Source organism: Branchiostoma belcheri, unplaced genomic scaffold (genome assembly GCF_001625305.1).
Source record: "Branchiostoma belcheri isolate BF01 breed outbred unplaced genomic scaffold, Haploidv18h27 scaffold10, whole genome shotgun sequence".
Lineage (NCBI taxonomy): Eukaryota > Metazoa > Chordata > Leptocardii > Amphioxiformes > Branchiostomatidae > Branchiostoma > Branchiostoma belcheri.
The window spans coordinates 1,759,786-1,777,970 of record NW_017802380.1 but is presented as its reverse complement, the minus strand read 5'-3'; the positions used below and the strand labels follow the sequence as shown (position 1 = coordinate 1,777,970).

Here is an 18,185-nt window from a genome sequence, read left to right as displayed (position 1 = left end):
CGCCGATGTTGATGTTGTCCTGCCGATGTTTTCCTAAGCCGGTGGGTTACGACAGGGGAGGGGATGCTGTGGAGGGGAACATGCCGGGAACAGCGTGGCGTTATCGCGCCCATTTTCTTCATTAGTCACGCTTCTGAATTACACACCAACTTTCTCTCACGGATCCGCGGTGCCTGGTAGAGGCTACGGGAACACGGTCTGAAGGCTAAAGGTAATTTCCAAGCAGAGGTTTGACCTTTGGGATTATTTTTGGCGTGTTTTTAGACTTTTTTTAAATCGGGGTTTCTTTTTTGCACTGAAAAAAAATTGTACTGAAAAAAATTACAGTGCAAAAAAGAAACCCCGATAAAAAAAGCCTAAAAACATGCCAAAAATAACCCCAAACCCAAAACCTCTGCTAGGAGAGTACGGGAACACGGCCTGAAGGTACAGCTACGTACAGTCGTCGATTGCGATTCTTTCTTCAAGTTTGCCATGGGATTATAAAGAAGGAGGCTATATTATACATGTATATCAGTATGCTAGAATCGACCGCCGACAAGGCTGTACGACAACATTTTCCGTCACAAGAATTTTGTAGGACAAAATCCACGAGAGTAAAGAATTTGCTGTCGTTCGCGCATGGTTCGCCTAATTATAAGGCACTGATTTTCATTTTCATATCACTCATCGTTATTCTTTCTCCGAGATTATGCATAGTGCCCTACAATTTTGGACAATATACTGAAAGAGGAGGAAAAATGAATACATAATTTGCTGTATGAATAAATGAAAGCGACAGCAATTATGTTGCTAGACAAGGAATTGAAAAAAAAGAGATTTTTGTTGCACATTTTTGAACTTGGTGTGATTTCTGTGCGTCATTTGTGAAACGAGGTACACAATGCGGTCGATTGTTAACTTTTGCTTTGACCGAGAACACCATTTCTTTCCCCTCAGTAATTATTTGGATCTGAATGCGCAGTCATGAATAATGGACCACCTCTAGCTGTGTAGGACACCTGAGTAAATGGACCTGACATAAATTTCGTGACCGCCCGGCGGAGTCATTGTGTGTATTTTTTTCTTGCCTGAAAACTGTGGACATGTTTTTAAATTTACCTTCGTTTGTGGAGCCATCTAGCTAGTCTCTACCAGGCTTCGGGAGGCGGCTGGAAAAACTAGAAATCAGCCAATAAATAGAGCGATAGCATGCCAGGGGAGTTGGTCTGCTGGAGAGAACAATTTGCCGCACCCTAACTCTCTCTTTCCAGACCCAACTCCCCTGGCATGCTATCTCTCTATCTATTGGCCGATTTCTACTCTTTGCCAAGAGCCTCCCGAAGCCTGGTAGAGGCCAACCTAGCCTTGAAAACAGCAACGGTCAAGCGGTTTACTTGATGTATGAAATACAGTAGCATAACGCATGTACAGACGTTAAATCCAAGATAACACAACCGTCCTATACAAACAAACATAGGCTTACGGCGGTGAAAGTGTAAATGCAAATTCCATAACGCGATATCTTTGTCTGGTTGGTTCGATAAATTTTGTTATTCATCAAGCAAGCCAAAACGTGCATTTCTAGGATGAGACGTAATTGTATACCGAGCAAAAAAAAAATTAATCAATTCAGACAAATTTAGTTGTCTGTTTTTGTGAAAAGACGGAACTTTGTTTCTCTCGCAGTTAAATTTATAGAAGAAATCTTGTGTTCACGATCCATGAGGCGAATAAGAATCTAGAAGGCGCGCACTCTTGACCAACGGTGTGCACTTTTGACGGAAGTTTTTAAAAGCGGTTATGCCTCTCAGCTTTTCTTCAAATATTTGCCGGACTTGATTACCTGTGCGTCGGTATGTCACTTGTGTACACACCGTTACGAACGGCTTTTTAAAAACCCACGTGACCACGTGTATCCAATTACAGACGACTTGACCTGAGTCACCTGGCTACAACACTTTGGCAAGGGAGAAGGTGTTCAGTAATGTTTGGCTAAAAAAGTAGTTTTATCGTCAGGGTTTACACCAATCGTCGCATCTCTTGCGCAGATTGGTGCCTTCCTAAACTCTTTATCGATAAGTTTTCAAATAATTTCAAAGTTTGAAACCATTATGAGTTTAGGGCGATCTTATTTGGGCACTTCCGCACCCTTTTGCGATAAATGCACCCTTGGGGGTTAAAAGGGAACAGCTACGTGGGCTGTTCCAATTGTATTACGCGGTTACAGAAATTATGATATGTCATCGTAGACAAATCTTTCCGATGCTAGTTTGTGAATCCGAAGAGGTTTAAGATTATTAAACCTCCTTGGTGAATCTGTTCTATTGCATAGTAAGAAACAACTAGTGGTCAAATACTTTGTAGAAAAAAAAACTCGTTGCTAAAGATGTGTTATTATTGAACGTTTTGAAATCAGCTAGAACTGAGTCTTTAGTGACTTTCTCTTGTCCATTTCTTTCGCTTGATATAATTTGATTACTAAGCGGCACACGCGTTTCTTTCTAGTCTCTACCAGGCTCATTGTGATGCTGAAAATAATAAAATAAAAACAACAACAAGAACAGAAGATTGGCCAAATCGACTGAATGATTTACCATAGAATTATAAAGTTACATTTGCAACCATGTGATTTTTTGGTTGACTTTCTCCTTTGGCAAATTATTTCATAAAAAAATCTACTAGTATTCGGCCAATTTCTACAACTCCCTGTATTTTTCAAAGACCAGTAGGTGTGGGTGCTATTGAAGACAGTTTTAGTTGATCTCCAAGCAGATGTTAGAATGATAACGTTTCTAATTTCAAGCTCTCCGTTTCTGTTACAAATCACTTTTTTTGTAACAAAAGTGGGGAGCTGGAGAAAAACGGCGCGGTTTGGCCTTCTCACATCTGCTTGGAGAGTGCGTCTTTTGTTGTGCCGAGAACCGGAGAATCCACATAGTTATGCTAATGAGCTGTCAATCACGTCTGCACAGGCTCGGCCGGAGCCATTTTGAATTGAGCGAGTTTTAGCCCAGGAGTTGTACGGGAGATCGGGAGTTGTACATGCGAGCCAAAAAACTTGGATTTTCTCGGACCAAGAGCGGCCCTGGAGCCGCCATGTGGACGGAGATGGTTTCATAAATCAGCGATGGATGAGGAAGAGTCCGGCCGGGCCCCGTAGTGTGCGATCGGGGCCGAATTTTACGCGCTGTAGTCTGTGAGTTTTTTTTTACCCTCTCTCTCTTGAGTGTCTGCAGTATGGAAATGCCATTTGTGTGGCTAGGAGGGTGTTTGTACACGCTACTGCTGTACTTCACTCTCTCGTCTTCCAGCGATCTGGACGTCCCAGGATCAAGTCCTTACACTGTACATCTGGAAAATTCAACTTCTGTTGGGAAAGCCGTGTTTGATGCCTGGTTAGGGCCCGGGTGGCGGTACCGATGGGTGCCCGGGCCGGGAACGCACCAAGCCCGCCGCTTCTTCTCGCTCGACCCGCTAACCGGCGTGTTGTCTGTGTCGAAGGAACTGGATTGTTCACGGTTGTATCACAACCCTTTCACCGCTCATATCGGGGCCAGAACCGCAAAAGTAGCCCCCAAACCCGCGCCAGGACGCAAAACAGCCAGTTTATTGTCTGAACCTCGCGGAGAGGTTTTTGTTTGGACAGACTTGGAGGCCGAGTCTCAGGGCAGGACCCGGGACTCGGTACTAATACCGAGGACTTCTGAAGATGTCGACTATACTTCTATCCCTGTTGAACTCTGGATTCACGGAGAAAACTGCAGGTTTCGACACAGAAAGAACCTAAACCAAGCGCTACAGTCGTTAGGCGTTCAAACTGTGCACCTCCATAGACATGCAAATCGCCAGGCAAACAATGCAGTCCAAAATGGTGCTGCAGCCACAAACTTGTGTCTGTCCGAGAACCAGGTTTTGTTTTCCCCCGCTGACTATGTTCCCATGAACATACTTGAGTCTTGTCAAGTGTCTTACGACATCTTAAACTCGTCCTTAAGTCTCGGCCACACTGGGTTTGGCGTGATCACGAAGGATGCCCTGTGTACTGATGAAGACAGTATTACAGTGCAGGTAATGTTGGACCTTGTGTGTGACATCACCGGTGTTCCGATGTCCTCGCAAATGCTTCTCCATGTCATGTTGGGCCGCCGCGTCCAGCCAGATTTCGTACCGGTCAGGACGTTGCACCACATGTTCAAGTTCAGGAGAAAACGCAGCTCCAACTCCTTCCCCAGCTTCGGGCCAAGCCCAGCGTTCGTCGTACAAGTACCGGAGAACGAGGACGCTGGATACGTGGTGACGGTCGTGACGGCCACCGATCCGGACCCGGGAGAAGCCGGGAGGCTGCAGTACTCCATGGTCGCGCTGCAGAACTCCCGCAGTCAGGACCTCTTCAATATTGACCCTGATTCCGGAGAAGTCACCACCCAGGAAGTACTGGACCGTGAGGACATGAATAGGCATTTCTTTAGAGTAACGGCACGAGACAACGGGAGCCCGCCGCGCAGCGCAACAGCCACGCTGCAGATCGACATCCTAGACATGAACGACCACGACCCTGAGTTTGAGGAGAACAGCTATCGTGAGTCTGTACATGAAGGTATAGAGATTGGCTCGAATGTGCTCACTGTCCGTGCCACGGACCAAGACATCGGTCCTAACAGCGACATCCGTTACTCCATCATCAACCCCAGCGGCACCAATTCTGCTTTCCAAATCAGCAGACGGGACGGCGTCATTACTACGGCTGAAGCACTGGACCGGGAAACGACAGCGTCATACCGACTTGAAGTGCGCGCCAGCGACCAGGGCACACCGCCCCGCACTTCTGACGTTGTTGTAACCATCACAGTGCTGGACGAGAATGACAACGAACCGCAGTTCGAACAGCAGAGTTACGCTAAGGACGTGCCAGAGAATGTACGACCCGACACGGTCATTCAGACGGTCACCGCGACAGATCCTGACGAAGGAACGAACTCACAGATACGTTACAGTCTCATTGGTGGGAACTCGCAGGGCCACTTTACCATTGATAGCTCCACAGGTGATATATCAGTCATCACAAATCTGGACTTTGAGGCCACGCCAAGATACCGCTTGATCGTGAAAGCGCAGGACAGCGGGCGTCCATCCATGTGGAGCTCTGTGGTTCTCACGGTGAGCGTAATCGACGTGAACGATCACGACCCGCAGTTTGTGAGCACGCCATTCGAGACGTCCGTGTTTGAGGACGTCCGCGTTGGGTTCTCCGTTATCCACATCCAGGCCATCGATGCAGATTCGGGGTCGAACGCTGAACTCACCTACAGTCTTGCCAACGTGCCAGCCCGCATGCCGTTTGAGATCGACGGTGACACGGGCTGGATCGTAACCAACGCAGAGCTGGACAGGGAAGCGCATGCCATATACGACTTCAACGTGCAGGCAGCAGACCACGGAAGTCCCGCCAGGACGGCCGCAGCGAGAGTTAGCATCAATATTCTGGATGTGAACGACAACGCTCCTGTTTTTAACCCAGATGTTTACTACATCTCCGTACCAGAGGACGCTGACCCCGGAACGAGTGTTCTCACCGTCACCGCAAACGACGCAGATGAGGTTGGCACAGTCTCCTACCAGATCACGGGAGGCAACGTACGCAACAGGTTCAGCATCACAAGCCAGAACGGTCTCGGTACGATCAGCGTGGCTCTCCCACTGGATTACAAGCAGGAGACACGCTTTGTCCTGACTGTACAAGCGACGGACCGCATGTTGTCCGACGACGCACAGGTTTACATCAACATCACGGATGCCAACACGCACAGACCCGTGTTCCAACAGTCGCCGTACTCAGTGTACGTGGATGAGGACGTCCCTATCGGTACAACCATCCTTGTTGTGTCAGCGACTGATGGGGATGAGGGGGAAAACGCACGGATCTCGTATTCGATGGACATCCTGAACGCATTCGAGATCGAGCCAAACACAGGAGCCATCAAAACAAAGCAAAGGCTGGACCACGAAGCCCAGGCCAGTTTTGCGGTCAGTGTGACGGCTACAGACCACGGCGTGCCATCCAAGTTTGACGAGTCTTACGTCGACATTATCGTGAACGACGTCAACGACAATGCGCCAGTTTTCCTACTGGAAAGTTACTCGGGCTCAGTGAGAGAAGATTGCAGTAGGGGAACTAGTGTAACGCAAATCTCGGCGACCGACGCAGATTCAGGCACCAACGGCCAGATCCGATACACCTTCACAGGCGGTGATAACGGAGAAGACGCCTTCGTCATCGACGAAAGGTCGGGTATCATACGTACCGACAAGCGTCTTGACAGAGAGCTGATACCTGTGTACAACCTGGTTGCGTATGCTGAAGACCAGGGCCAGCCAGAGAAGAAGACACCGGTGGATATCATCGTGACCATTGAGGATGTGAACGACAACGCACCACAGTTTCCCAGTGACACAATTGATATCTACGTGCCAGAAAACCGTGTGGTTGGTTCGGTTGTAGCCAGAATAACCGCTAACGATCCTGACGAAGGACAGAATGCAGAGGTGATGTATTACATCACGAAGGGAAACAACCCAGAGCTTTTCCAACTGGATATCTTTTCCGGAGAGCTGGTGACCCTGATCGACTTGGATTACGAAGCGCAAAACTTCTACGAAATCACTGTCCAAGCCCGCTCCATGCCTCTGTTCAGCGAGGCTACTGTGAACATCCACATCCAGGACGAAAACGACAACATCCCGGTCTTGCAGGATTTCGAAATCGTGTTCAACAACTACCGGAACCACTTCCCGACCGACTACATCGGACGGATCCCTGCCTTCGATCCGGACGTGTCGGATAGGTTGGCGTACAGCTTCACGTTTGGGAATAACGCGAACCTCCTGCACTTGAACCAGTCCACGGGAGAGATCAAGCTCAGTCCGCAACTGGATAGCGACCGGGCGTTCGAGGCTCAACTCGGGGTTAGCGTCACAGGTGAGTGCACTTACACCTTGTACCTTTTGTGTGTGTTTTTTTTATACCTGGCCGTAATGCTAGAGACTTGCGGGCTTGGCTCTTGTGTGTCGGCTTTCAAAGCATTTTGCAACATTGTACGAACACTTGGGGTCAGATGTTGCCATGCGGAAGGCTCTAGTTATGTTTATGCAGCTGATTGACACGCCACGCCGATTTTTCCTCTTTCTCCTCGTGAGGCTTGGCCTGAGAAAGACAGGCATGTTTGCCAAAGGTCTCAGATAGGTCCATCACACTTTGGTTCTAAATGTGTCCGCGGTCTTTTCCAGTCACCAAAACTGGCCCTGCCAACAGTCCACACATGCCCTGGCATTTTCACGCTTATCTGTGAGCAAGTTTGGAGTGCCTTGTCCACTTGGCAGCCAGAGTTCAAATTCTGGTTTAGCCTACATTTGTTCTTTCCAGTCAAATGCAATTGGTGCTGTCAGTTTGGAGGGTTCCTATCTGAATGTGTGTGGGGGAGGGGGGAGGTTTCAATCTTCTTTATCTTTGAGTCTTGTCCGTTAGGATAACCAGCAGTCAGATTGAATAAAAGAACAAAATCTTTTTGGTTAAAATTAATATGCTGTATCTAGTGTATTACAATAACAAGAAGGGGTTGGTTGGGGTGGCACTTGGTGTAATTTCAGTAACATTTACATTAGAATGTGTGTTTATAATTTTGCATGTAATAGTTCGTTATCACATGTCTTTAGCAGTCAGTTATCACCCTGCTGTGTTATCAGTTATCACCCCTTGTCAGTTTCAAAGTGGCGGAACATTTTTTCTGACCTGGAATTCCTGTCCAGGGGAATTTACTGTACTGTTGCTGACCACATGTGTTACCAATGTTCACAAACTACTTTGATAAGTTTTTCTGAATGTTTCCAAAGACAGACTCTTAGTAAAATATGCTCAGGAAATGTAAAACAGAAGGTGTTTTAATACTTACTGTAAGCCAAAAATAGTGCAGTTAAATGGAAGGAGTTATGACTGTAAGGTCCAGACTATAGCGTCACTGTGAAAATACTTTCTGCCCCTCTCTCTTTTGTGTGAGCTGTTTTTCAAGTATGCACGCTGACAAAGGTCCTTCCTTTCTTTATGCTGAAGGAATCTCGGCCTCTTTTGTAGCAGCTTTTCTATTAGATCTCAGCGGGGACAGGGCAGAATTATCCAGTCGTGACCGTTTCCTTTTAGATCCTGCTGCCCTCAGTATTCCACCCACGTTTTAACTCCATTCACCCAAAAAATTAATAGTCAAAGTGTCACAGTGAGTTCTACAGGAGATCCAACCCCTCTCCCTCCTGATGAAACTTGGAGTCGCTGATAAAATCTGCGTGTTAAAAACCTGACCTTTCTGTAACAAGTCTGGAGAAAAGGCAAACGTGTCTCGGTTACAGTGATTAAACTAAAGTGGGGACGACTCTGTTTCAAATTCTATTGGCTCAGACCTTTAACCTGTTTAGGAAAAAAGGGAGCCAATTTGCAATGCGGCAGGGACCTCCCTAAACAATGGAGCAGTGGAGCTCCTCCACCCAGTCCTTATCTCAGCTCCACCCTGTTAATTTTCAAAACTAGTGTTTTTAAACCCTTTTCCAGGGTTCTTTGGTCAAATTTACCGATATTTCGCACCCTCCTCCATTCTGTCCTAAATTTCTGGGGAGATCCCTGTGCGGGAAGGCTTTCTTGTTGTCCACCCTGTTTTTGTGTTGGACAAAAAGTGACCCATGAGGTCTTTTGTAATGTGTTTTAGAAGAGCGCAAACAGTGCCAAGCTGTCCGATTTTTCAGCTGTGTTTGTCTTCTTTGTCTGCAAGAGAAAAAATACATGATTTGCATGAAATTTTGTCCTTTTTTTGTTGTCTAAAGCAATTTAGAAAACAGGTATGCCTTCATACCTAACATTTGATAAAACTTGAGGAAAACATAGCTGGACTGTCTGGTTCCCCTTCAGCCTAGAAACATGATAGTGAAAGTAAATGTTTTACTGACTTGGTGAGTATCCAGGCACAAACACTTGTTTACTCAGAACTTTCTTCTCGCCCTGTGTTTCTCACTTCGGACTTCGCCCCCTACTACCCATGTTTGTCTAATTCCTCTCCCAGCCAGCTTTGAATATCTCAGGAACATTCATACCCTCGCCCGAATGCCTTTTACCGCATTATCTTCTTCTCTATGTATCCAGGGGATTATCACATGCTGTTGTATTTCTCCTGCTATTTGGATTTGTATCGTTTACCCGGTTCCTTTCACGCCGTAAAATACTGCCTTAGGCAAACATTTTCTCCCGCCGCCATCTTTGTTTTGGGGGTAAAATTGTGGCGATACAAAAGAAGCTCAGATGCCCCCATTGGCCATGGAATGAAAGAAAAGTCACCCTTCTGGACACATAGTATATCTATCTGACATTAATAATACAGTTACTTTTACAGTAGAAAATTGGATTTGTATCTATAATCTATCTACAAAAGGTTGTTTGAAATATGTGGAGTAAAACGTGTTTTGCTGGCAGGACGTGTTGTGTTTTCAGTGAGTCAGAAAGCTAACAAAGACACGTAGCATTTTACACTGTACTACAATGAAGCCCTTTTCCGCCCCCATGTGAAGGTGTTTACACTTTTGAAAGGTTTTGTCACCAAAATCTGATCATTTTACACTAAAAGTAAAATTTTCCATTCAATACAAACTAAAGAACTAAGAAGTTGAATGATTAAGAGGTCAGATAATTTATTGCTTGTTTTGCTCATAAACTAATTTTCATAGCTGTGTATTCCTTATTTCTTTATGGCGAGGTGATAGTCCCATGTGTGCCAAAAACAGATTGGTCAACAGTAAAAAAATGTCGCCCCTGCGAATTTCATCAACTGCTTTTGTTGACTCCACAACTGCGAAAGATAAATACCAGGATTTGATATATTATGGCTGTAGACGTGAATTGCTTTATGACTGGGGTAAGGTTGGAAATGGCACGCAATAATTTCATGCGTTGTCGGCCACTTGGGACTTGGTGGGTTTGAGTCATCGCGAAGGGAGCTGATTGGTTGGAAATAACATGGCTGTTAGGCATAGATGGAAATACGCATTAAACATGTCCAAAAATGTCCTGAAATAGATCTAGACTGAAAGATTTGTTTAAAAAATGCAGTATTACAAGTGTATATCTATATATCGCTACTTGCAACTTGCAAGGATTTCTTGCAGGAAAAAAGATGTCTATATTATGGTTTTAGATATGTTTTTAGTAGACAAAAAAGCAAGGCTGCTTCTATTGCTATTGATAACATTTGCAACGATCTGATGACCTTGCTCTTGTAGTTCTAGGGTTTTAAATCCATTTTTTGGGGCAAGTGAACCTTACTCTAACTAGCATGTGTGGTTGCCCGACCGGTATGCAAGCGACACACCGGGTGCACACGGGCGCAAACACGGGCTGTGAGGAGAGTGAACATAGCCCGGGATTCGGCTAACATCTCGGTATTTACCTTGGCTTTTCTACCCATTGACTTTGGTATGTGGATACGGGCGTGTTGTTCATTGTTCTGTACAGCAGGGTGCAAAATTCAGTTTGGGGAATATGTGTACCTGGGCACCTACATGTAACCTAAAGCCAGAAAAAAGAATTGGGTGCACAAGATGAAATATAGTAGTCAAGAATGTCAGTAAAACCTAATGACAAACTTTACAAAACCTAATGTTAAGTATCTAAAATTTGAAAATGTTTTTGCATACAACTTGCAAATATGTACTGTTGTCTAATATTAGAGTAGAGAATATTTAATACAACTATTCAATCAATAGTTGCTAATTAGACATGTTGGCAGTCCCACGAGAGTTATTTGATCCCTCTGCAAGAAAACAGGACTTTCTTGAGGTTTGAAGGTGATGACAGTTGGTGGGAGGGGGGTAGACAGGGGAAGGGGGTAGATGCTCTTTCCTCTATACTTGTGTGAACTCTTTCTTGCAATAAGTCCCAGCATACATTCGGGGCAAATACATTTATGACTGAAAAGTTTTCTCAAATGTATATGTAACTGTTGTTATTTATATGACAAATTAGGATTCTAGTTCTAGAGTACTATTGGATTTTCTAAAGTTTCAAAGTATTCACTAGTTATTTTGTTATATCCCATCCTATGTATGGTACTACAGAATCTATTAGTAACCCATTTTCCACAAAACCTTTGACTTCTATTACCGCACAGTGTAGTGTACAGTTAGAATCAGTTCACATGCAAACTCGTTTGGATAAAACTGTTTGCTCCATTGTAAAACTGTCGGCAACTAAAAGAGTAGAATTAGAAAGCAGGGCAAGTTACCATAATTGCTAGCTTTTAAAATTTCCTGCCAATTTTGAACTGAAACAGAAACACAGTGGTCAGTTGTTCTCTAATGACCTACCAGACAATGGTCAGTTTGCTACAAAAATGTATGTCAATACAATGTATGTATTTTCTTGTGTTAATTTTGCGGGATTTTTGATACAGCACTACACTGTCCTGTGTATTATACCACTACATACAAATAGTGAGAGATAGGCCATATTGTTTCAGCTGTAAAGTATTTCTTATAGTAAAAAGGTTTCTGTTTCAACTTTTGTGTCTTCACACTTCCTTCTGGTGTCCTAAATTACATGTCAATTGACTGTCTAAAAACAGCTCGGACTTGGTCCTCTCATTAGGACCAATTAAGCTGGGCAAACAATGGCTTTTTCCTTCTGTCTATCAACTGTACCGGCCAGGTGGGGCCTCGGAATGTCACATGGAGCGGCCGGGACAACTGCAGCTGCCCCAGGCTATGTTTCTCCTAGGTCAGAAGTCAGTACGCGACCCAGACAATTGTTATAGCACCATTAAATGGTCTTGTCTAAAATCACAGAGCAGTCTCGGCCATTTTGAGCAAAGACAGACAGGAGGGAAGTTGGCAGAACGCTCCAGAAGGAGTTATTATTCGCACGTGTCGTGCGAACAATTTAGCCCTTGGTGTTTTTGCGTAAATTGGGTCCACACGGTGTAGCGTACCCTGCCTGTCCACAGCTGCAGTAGTGGGCGAGGGAGAGCCTACAGGCCTCTGAAACACCTCGGAAATTTACACCAGGGCTCAAATTGGCAGGGCGGCCCAAATATAGCCATGATATGCCATGTATCTGTCAGCCATAGGGCTGGAATTGTTGGGTGGTGTCTGTCTCTCCCATCCACAATGACATGTTAGTCTTCTACAGAACAAATTTTGCTCCAAATGGAGCGGAGAAGTGTCTAGAGCTAGAATTCTTCACATTTTATAAAAGAAACACTGATTAGTGAAGTCACGACGTAGTTTGTTACTACAGATGAACTTTTTTTCACTCAGCGGGGTTAGGTCTAACGTTACACACGAGGACAGACAACTGCTGCGACAGTTGTGTGAACCCTTTTTGAGGGGATTAAAAACGACCCAAGATCACGTACAAGGCGACAGTTAAAACGCGGACCCCCTAACTGTGGGCCTTTGTTGTGTTACATTTCAGAAATAGTTTTTTATGGGCCTTGTTGGGTAGTCTAGCACGCACATGTGGGTTTCAAACAATTTATGTTTCATGTAAAACATGTTATTTGTTGTTTTATGTAGCCTATCCTGTTGTTGAAATGTGGCAAGTCCTTTCCGTGTTCTAGATACCTTCAAAGCAAAGGTTCAGAAAGTGACACTAATGCCAACTGATGTTTAGCGAGAAGGAATTTTCAGGGAGGAATATCTGATCGGGATGTTCACAGGGCCACGTGCACGCTGATTGCACTGAAGTGTGCTCGGGGCACTCAGCTACCGAGTTTGTGTCCGCTTTTGGGGAGAGAGATCGGAAGCTTAGTCCACATACCTTTGGCCAATGAAAGTCAATGTGCTGTATCTCATATACGTTAAAAGTTGTTATTATATTAGACTTGTTGGTAGAAAGAGAGAGGAACTTGTCATCAAGTTGAGATTGTATTTACACAGTTGGCATCCAGCCTTACTCACTGTCCAGTTGGCCCAAACCCTCTCTTGGGCGAAAAAAAATGCTTGAATGAATGATAGATACTGTGTGATAACAAGTGTTATAATGTACCTTTACGTTTATGAAACCATAGCTAAATATCTAGGTGCACCTGTGCACCCACTGTCGAAAATCAGGTGTCTGTACAAAAGCACATGTGCACCCGGTATTTCCAGCCCTGGATCCCATAGAACATACAGTGCTTACCAACGCAGCTATGTCCAGGTAAATAATGATTAGATTTCAGAGGAATGCGAACTTTGGGCCTTGTAAAGCGGAGGGCGTCTGAAGTGCCCCGCTCGCTGTTTTGGTTGCGACAATTTGCCGAGTCACAGCAAGCACTACTGGCATTACCTTCCAAAAAGGCTTAACTCTCACAAAAATAGTCTAGCTCTAATATATAAACATTTCTACAGCTCCAAATCTACGAAATATCTTTAAAAAACCTTTGTTGTTTTGTAAAATAATGGAAGAAAGGTCTGTACTATCTTTTGACTGTCAGTTTTTGATAAGGAAAAGCTTGACCTGTACTTTACCTGTGTTTCAAGTTGTCACGCTTGAATACATAATGTTGGCAGTGATGAATACAATGAAGGTCACAAGGTTAAAAGACACCCAAAGTATTCAACAAATAATTTTGGTCATTTGTATATGTTTCATAATGTGCATGTGTTGGTTAGTACGTGTAGATGGTTGCCCCCCTCCCACTATTCCTTTGACAATGCGACACAACTTTATAACAAAGATGTTTCAAGGCAAAAAATTTCTTGACACAAAAAACACTTATGAGATTTTGAGAGTTGTCACTTGAAAATATTGAAGTAGAACTCCTTAATAGTTTGGATTTTCAAACCTATTTGTACATAAGCTTTAAAGAAGCTGGTTAGTTTGTGACACATAAATGAAAAATCTGTTCTTTATATATTCAGATGATTTTGGTAATCCAAGCTCCAGGCATGAATAGTTATCTAGTAAGATATCTTCTTAAGATAACGAAACACAAAAACATGCCCCAAGGCTGGCTATAGTGTCACAAACCTCAGTCATTATTCCTTACTCTTGTTAAATGGAGTGAAAAATTACTGCAGGTATGTTCTAAAACACAACAAGGCCGTTTACCCTCTCACACTCAAAAATAATGTAATATAAAATGTACCTGTAAATTAGCTTTGTGTAATCGTTATATTCATTAGTGTTGAGAGGTAGAAGTTATTTATGCCTTATTGATGGTATCTTTAGAGATTATTAGGTTTATTAGAAATTTTGATGAATGTATGATAGCGCCCTGTGGGTATAGATTCATAATTTATTCATAGGCGCACAATAAATTCTATACATGACATGTCTGGCTATGGTTTGGATATAGACAGTGTTTTTTTTTAAATTTTCTCAGGAACCCCCGCAAATACGCAGAAGTTTTACTAGCATTTTGTCAGTCTTATCATTTTTATGACAAAAAACAAAAGTAGAGGACATAAAAAAGGGGAAAGATAACATAATTCTGAGGCCCCAACTTGCAATAAATCTTCCTCTAGTTTCCCCTTCCCCAAAGTTTTATTTGTTCAGAAAATATATCAGTCAACTTTTAGTGTCAGAAGTTGTTTAGATTTTGACTGAAGACTCCTAACTATGGACTGGGAGAAGGACAGGCCCTGGACCTTCTGTTTAGAAAAGAAACACCAGTTTGTCATGATGATCCGTATTTCCTGTGCAAGTCGTATATTTTTCTTAAAGTTCCGAGTTGAAATTAGCCCTCACATTGTCACCAGTGTATGGGAGACAAGTGACCATTTTTCAGATATGCAAATATGTATCTTGTATATTATCCCCCTCTTTCTCCAATTTGTTACATCCTCAGGTATTGGCTGTTGATCCCCCCTTTCCACAGTCTAACACTACAGTACAGGAGTTAGGATTGGTCGAAACCGGAGCAGGCTATCCAAGGTCATATGATCAATGAAGACTTTCCTCAGGTCTGTCAAGAAGAGGGCAGACTTGAAAGCGAGCCAATGACCTGAGAATTTGAGGAGTCGGACCCCACATAGCTGGGTAGCTTCTCTGTGAAGGGAAGGCTGTTTAAGGGCAGTGTAAAGTTGCCTTGTCAGCGACTTCTTTGTGTCAGGGGGACTAGAATACAGAGCAGCTGGCTGTGTTAGGTAGAAACTTGTCCTGTTTTAACTTCAGCATCACAAAAATAAATCAAGAACAACAAGCAACTTTTTAGCAATCATCGTAGCATTGTCTTCTTTGTATCTATGTTTGATGACATTACATAAAACATTTCTATTCCGATGTTTAGTGGAAGTTCTGCAGACATTTATGTTATGTATGTATTTCATCTTCTGTATTGTTGGACAAAATTAACCCAACTGGCCTAGGAAAAGAACAACATGTTTTGTCATGTTGAATGTAATTTCAGTCCCTCTGAAGAATGTCATCAAATCTCTTTTGAAAGAAAAGGTTTTTAGTTTTCAGCCTGAGGGTTCCAACTCTTCAAACACAAATAGGGTTAATTGTACAGGTCACCCTTCTGGCCAAAATATCTCCTTTCTATTCAAACAACTAGACAAAAATACCATCCATTACTGCGGACCAGTATATTATTTCGGACAGAAATATAAAAACTATTAAATATTATTGCCCTTTTTCAAATACACTTATGCACATGTGGACTAATGAGAGATATAAAATATAGAGAAATGTTTATGGTATGTTACTTCTGTATTTTGGACAGATTTAAAGGATCGTAAACTAATTATGTTGGATTAGCCAATGACAGGTGTTTGTTTAACCCTGTCTGTCTGGCGCTGCAGTGGTGTCCTTGCATTTTTCTGTTGACATGTAAACTAAAGAATATGTTTCGCAAACCTTCACATGAAGTATTCTAACTATGGAGTGAAAAAATTAGTTCGGGTTTCAGACAAGTTTGAATTGTCTGTCTTTTGACCTTTGAGCTTTGTCTGCAAAAAGAAACATAGAATTTATATCTTTAGTTCTTGGTCTTCTGTGATTGTATATGCATCTTATTTACCCACATTTGCTTTTTGTTTTTGATTTAGTAAAAGAATCATTAAATGGCAAAGGAGTTCAGTTGACTTGAGGGAGAAATTGAGGTGTGAAATTCTTGCATTTGTTGACCCAAAACTTGGGACAAACACCTGTGAGTGACAAGCGGAGACTAGAAATTTTTTGGGGGGGTAACCAGATCTCAGCCCTTGCTGGGTGGGCTGCAGGAAGGTTTTTCCCTGGCTGTGATTTTGTCGTCTTGTTTAGTGAACATTCCCCACTCACTGGGCTGGATCTGATGCTGTTATCGGGCCCAAGTTGCCTGGCCAAGCGATGCCCAAGTCAAATTAGACGCTCCCTGTGTTTATTTCCACTACATGGTAGAGAGATGGTCCGATAAACTACCGTTCCAACAGTCTTGTAAACTCCAGTTCAACAGTCTTGTAAAACTTGGTTAACTGGTACATTATTTTCAGTACTCAAGCCACACCAATCTAATCGTTGTTTTCAGAATTGGAAAAAATATCGATCAACTGTGAGGCCGAGAAAGCTTTTTAGCTAGACTGGAAACAGTACACTTTGTTGAAATTTTCCTCTATACATTTGTAACCATTTTTGGTTAACTGGTTATATAAATAGTAAAGGGACAAATTGACTTATGTGATGTATTTACATTTTTTATCGTATTGACACAACTTTCACTAGACAGACAGGTGTAGATGCTGACATCACAACTTTGCCAGTTGGAGTTGAAACATAACTCTGTTGATTTTGTTTTGTCTATAACTATGGTAACCAGAATTCCATTTCCTTTAAGCTTCCCCCATAAAGACAACGTGTTCCGTGCTGTTTACCTGTCCAGCGGCCAAGAATTTACGCTTTCGGCATTTTTCGGGGGTTTCGTTTCTAAATAGACCCACCCCCATTTAACGGCATGTGGGCTTTTTACCCAGTCTCCGATCCATTAGACGAAAATCCCCGGACTTACCGACTGGTTTCCCATTCCTGCTGCTCTATAAGGATTTGGGGTCTTTATTTTGATAGGGAGGGAGGTGGAAGAGTTTAATGCTGGGTCCCAGTGTTTGTTTTTTTAAGCAATTGTCCCACAAACTGGGAGGAAAGATCTCTCTTTTCTCTGACCTCAGAACCACTCCCACTGGACACAACACCCCCACAGGTCACCAGTACAAGATTAGGAGGTATTGGAATGGGGAAAAGATATCTAGAACTGCATGTTGTATGTTTTTTTTTAAACAAAATGTAGAAGGGGACAATCCATTTTTGTTCTTTTTACCTTGATGATTTTATATTTCTTAGGCGATACCGATTAAATTGGTTGGTTCTTGGATTTCGAAAAAACAATGTAACTGGTAGAAGATGAGCAAAAAACAGAGTATGTGTCTGTATCTTGGCACCCACAGTTTCAGTGAGTGAATATAGTCAGATTCTATAGGTTCTCTTACAATCCCCCCCCCCCTTTACATGCCGTTCTTCCTTAGAGTCTCCAGCTAAACCTCTCCTTAAAAATGTCAGACAACCAAAGACATGAATTAATGTGGCCTTGGCTTTCAATAGTTTCTCAACACAGTCATGTCTGATGTTGGGATGTTTTGAATTTTTAGTTGGAAATTTGATGGTTCAACTGCACATCAGGTTGTGACCTTGGTGTTAAGAAGAAACCACTGGGAATTTGCTGAGTTCAGGGGTGAACTTAAGGTGGAATCCCTTTCAGTGTAGGTTTCATATAGAAATACTAGTTTTGAAATCAGGTTGGAATTTGATGGTTCAACTGTGCATAAGGTTGTAGCCTTGATGTTAAGAAGAAACCATTGGGAATTTGCTGAGTTCAGGGGTGAAGTTAAGGTGGAATCCCTTTCAGTGCAGGTTTCATATAGACATAGTTTTGAAATCACTTCAGAATTTGATGGTTCAACTGTGCATAAGGTTGTGGCCTTGATGTTAAGAAGAAACCACAGGGAATTTCTTGAGTTCAGGGGTGAAGTTGGAATCCCTCTCAGTGTAGGTGTGCTGGGATTTCTGTGTTGTGTAAGATAACAATGGAGCAGTCAGCCACACAGGTAATGTATTCATAATGAGGCCTCGTGGGACAGGGATGGTATCAGGTGTAGAAGTCAGTCATAACAAAATTTCATCAGCCATCTTTTCAAATATTATTTGGGATGAATGGGGAAAATTAACA

General features: G+C 43.1%; 1 protein-coding gene across 1 annotated transcript in view; it reads left to right on the top strand.

The window, feature by feature from the left end:
- The first annotated feature begins 2,960 nt into the window (after window positions 1–2,960).
- The window catches only part of LOC109471571 (cadherin EGF LAG seven-pass G-type receptor 2-like), a 74,506-nt gene continuing 59,281 nt past the window's right edge, over window positions 2,961–18,185 (top strand). The window contains 1 exon segment of the mRNA XM_019770925.1: window positions 2,961–6,958. Coding sequence (XP_019626484.1) covers window positions 3,220–6,958 — 3,739 coding nt within the window. The 5' untranslated portion in view covers window positions 2,961–3,219.